The following is a 4,148-nucleotide window of genomic DNA, read 5'->3' as shown; positions in this document are numbered from 1 at the left end:
TGCAAAGAAAATAGTGAACTAGATAAAATATTATATACAATTTGAATAAAACGAACAATCAGTTGACTAGAATGATGATTACTTTTACAGTATATCTCAGATCAATTAAAAAAAACTATTTTTATGTTCATAGAACGGTTTTTTATGTTATATCAACAGCAAAAATAGTTTAATTTAATCGAAGATGTAATTCTATAAAAGTAAAATAATAGTTTTGTAAAAATGTTTTAAAATTGTACTCTAATCAACCTCAGATTTAGTAAAATAAAATTACTATTTAATATAAGTGTGAGGACTATTAAGTTCAATTTATTTATAATTTTGTTAAAATATGAAATTATACTTAATTTAGAAAATTTCATTCGGTTGGAAGAAGCATATATTATTTTATTGAAAATTTATTAAAGGTTGATTATATGAAGTATAAATGAAAACATTCATAAACGTATTATCTGTTCCGTTAAACATTTAACACATTTAAGTTATCTTACTCAAAAAATATAGAAAACCAAGGATTTAGATCCTATCGATGCACTTACTTTCAAGTCTTTTAGCACAATCTCTGTGAAAATAAGTCTATGCGTGGACTTGCGTAAAATGCATAAGCGTGGACACCAAAAACATCTTTAAAGCGATGGTAAGATTTGATCTCTACAGAGTTGAGCTTTTGTATTTTTGGTCCATAACTAAACTTCTTAATAAAGATACTTTATGTATAACAGCGATGCTAGAAACTGGTAATACAATGATACGGCTTCACCAGTTGGTATCAGTGAAATTGTATAAACTAAATTTTGATATTTTCCTAGTTAATGAATAAAGCTCTAAATGTATGTAATTGAACCATTTACTGTTCTATGGTAAGACTTGATGAGTTGTTCGTTCGGTCGTCCTCAAATTTGTACACTCAAAATCTCTGTGGACGAGTCTTTTTGATCCACTGAGTTAAAAAATATTTGAGGAAGTCATCGAAAAGACCACCAAATTGTCTTTCACACTCGGTTTCAATGATTGTAAACGTTAAATATATGTCAGTTGACGGCAATAATGCCAATGCAATTTACTGTTTGACAACTATATGTAGTTCTGGATTGTTCGTTCTATTTTTTTCTTTACTTATTAAACCATACTTTTTTTCTTTCTCCATTAATTATCTTGAGAAAATTTAACATTATTCTATCTATATACATTGTATCTTTTCCTGATAAACTTTAAAAAGTTACGTTTTTGTCAAATTAAAATTAGAAACATACTGCTAATGAGAAAATAGTTATCAATTATTATCCTCCAGTTATTAATTTCACAGTAAGAATTTGATTTTGCTATTGTTATAAAGAACAATTGTAATTTTTTTCATGTATGTATAAAAGTTTATACAATTATTGTTTGTACAATTAACAATTTTGGTGAGAGCTTACTCGAGTGAAAATGAAAGTAACAATAAAGACATTAAACCGTTGGAAAGACTTGTTCAATGCTAATACTTATTGCGATTCCAAAATCCGTTGAAAATTTTAAATTGACGAATATTTTCGCTATGTAATCGAATATTTTAAAGTTACACTCTTCACTTTTATTTGAAATTAAAATTCAAAAAGCTGGTACAGTCTGTCAAGTATTACAAAAGAAAATATCCGTCTTGTACAGTGAAACGTTCTGGCAATACGGGGTTGCCAATCGTGCCAGAACAAAAAAGGAAGTAAAAATGATGATTGATCTTATAATTGAATAACGATTTCACTTATGTACATCAATAGCCCTTTTTCTATGTCTTTTACCTTTTCTTATGTTTCAAAACGGACATATGATACCAGTTCATTTTCTTCTTTGTTCACGGTAATAATTTTTTTCTTTCCCTATATGCAACAATATATTATTCTCACAATGCGCGTGGATCGTAATTTACTTCAATTTTATCAGGTAATGGATGAATAAAGTCATGACATATGTCTTTTATATTGGAAATGAATTTCAATGCGTATTTGTCGTCAATGAATTCTTTCACTTGTAATATCTTCTAATTAGAATCAAATACTCTAATTAGAAAAAATAAATGTCTGACATATTTCCTGAAGTAACTATAACAGGCTTTAATTTTTATTTTTCTCTTTACTTTCTTAACGTCTTTTGCTTTCCCTTCTTTTTAAAATAATAGATTTAAACTTATTTATTAAATTCAATATATTAGTTTTAATACTTTCAGCGCTTGATCGATATAGTATTTAATTATATTAAACAGATAATAATCTTGATAAATATCAATACAAACTTACTGACAGGCTATTGAATTGAATCCTAATAAGTTAAAGCAGTCTAATTTAAGTATTGTAAATTTATTATTTAACATTATTTTAAAACCATCAAATACTTATTTGTAACATCATCAAATTATTAAAGTTATAATAATAATAATAATAAGAATAAGAGGTACATAAACTTTGCATTTTATAAGTTCAAACCGGAAAATAATAAGCGTTTGTTATTTAACATCTATCATGAAACTCCCAAGACTTTTTAGTATAAATTTTTAGCATAATCGAACAATAGAATGTTATAATAGTAATAAGATCAAGGTTTCAATTATAATAATAGTGGTAATATTTATAAAAAACTCTAGGAAGTGAAACCGAAGCACAATGATATCAACATATTATCTATCATTCTTGTAGAAATGTTTGAGAGTATTCAATAAGGTACTAGCTTCAGGTCTTCTTTTTGGTTCATGATCAAAATAAGCACTAAAAATTCCTCGGAGCGCTGATGGAACCTTTGATAAATCAGGTTTTTTTCGTTTCAAAATTTCATTTTTCAAATTCTCTAAACCAGGTTTTGATAACGTCCATGTCCATGTTTCTATGAATATTTCGACAATACAACATCCTAACGCCCACACATCTGAATGGGTTGTTACTGGTTCGTAAAATATTGAAATTTCAGGAGCCATATATAGTGGTGTTCCGTAGAAATTGTTGCCAACGGTGGTATCTAGCACAGACGGTGCATCACTAATTTTGCTTAATCCCAAATCACAGATTTGTATGAAACACTCTTTGTTGATCAAAATGTTTTCTAGTTTGATGTCCTTATGTATTACTTTAGATTGCATTTCATGGAAGTATGCGATTGCCATAGTTATTTGTAAACTAATATAATATTTTTTGAACTCATTAATGCCGTAATCAAATCTTAATTTAGAATTAAAAATTACATTTTCCAGGCTAGAACTTTCAATATATTCCATAACGATATACGAATCTGTCCGGACTGTTATTTATTGATTGGCTTAAATATTTTCAATATTTTTACAATTTCATGCTTTTATAAAATCTTAACAGTTACGCCAAGTTTTTGGTTGTTATGTTTATTGCGTCATTAAATGTACTAAATTTCTTTCAAAAAAAAACCGAAGAAAATAATTCATTTTAAATATTGTTGATTTGTCGTATTAACTGAAAAGGAATATTAAAAGAAAATAAATCTGTTCAGAAAATACTTTAATTATTTGTATATTCGCGCTTGAGCAAAATTAACTTGTTACTAACTTTATAATCTGTTAGTGAGAGAACTTCATAGCAATTAAAAACTCCGATCACCAACTTGATAGAAAAAAACGTATGATTGCTCCATGAATAAACTCTCATTTTACTCAATTTTTGCGCAACGAAATTTTTTCAATCTCGTATATTATGAATGAAGCAATGATAATACTTCATAGTACGCTTAATCGAAAGTCAACGATCGCTTTCCGAGCAAATTCTTAATTTCCGCCCATGTTTATGTTATAATAAGAAAAAAATTTTAAATTTACAGATTCTAATCTGCAAAAATCATCTTATGATTTGTATAGAGATACGGTAGTGCCTCGTCGTAACGTAAGGGCTAGATGGCGGTGATTTATGCTTGGCGCACGAAACACTGCCGTATTTCTTGATTGTAATATTTTAAAACTTGAAAAACTTGGGGTGGCTATTACGTATTAAAGAAAATAATTGTAATTAATATTTATTATTGATAACTTTATTTACGTCATTGTCTATTCTATAGCCTTAACGTTACTGATGCGTCGTAATAGCCACGCCAAGTTTTTCAAGTTTCAAAATATTACAATTAAAATTACTAAATATATTTTGATGTGTTTTTTTTATGTT

At 27.6% G+C, this 4,148-nt stretch overlaps 1 protein-coding gene across 1 annotated transcript; it reads right to left on the bottom strand.

Moving 5' to 3' along the window:
• Positions 1–2,650: 2,650 nt before the first annotated feature.
• LOC118070542 (serine/threonine-protein kinase Nek2-like) lies at positions 2,651–3,130 on the bottom strand. Its single transcript, XM_035089218.1, has one exon. The coding sequence runs from the start codon at positions 3,128–3,130 to the stop codon at positions 2,651–2,653; it is 480 nt and encodes a 159-aa protein (XP_034945109.1).
• Between the last annotated feature and the right edge of the window lie 1,018 nt (positions 3,131–4,148).

This window comes from Chelonus insularis, unplaced genomic scaffold (assembly GCF_013357705.1).
Source record: "Chelonus insularis isolate UGA/USDA-ARS -01 unplaced genomic scaffold, ASM1335770v1 contig_644_pilon, whole genome shotgun sequence".
NCBI lineage: Eukaryota > Metazoa > Arthropoda > Insecta > Hymenoptera > Braconidae > Chelonus > Chelonus insularis.
This window is presented reverse-complemented; position numbering and strand designations above follow the sequence as displayed.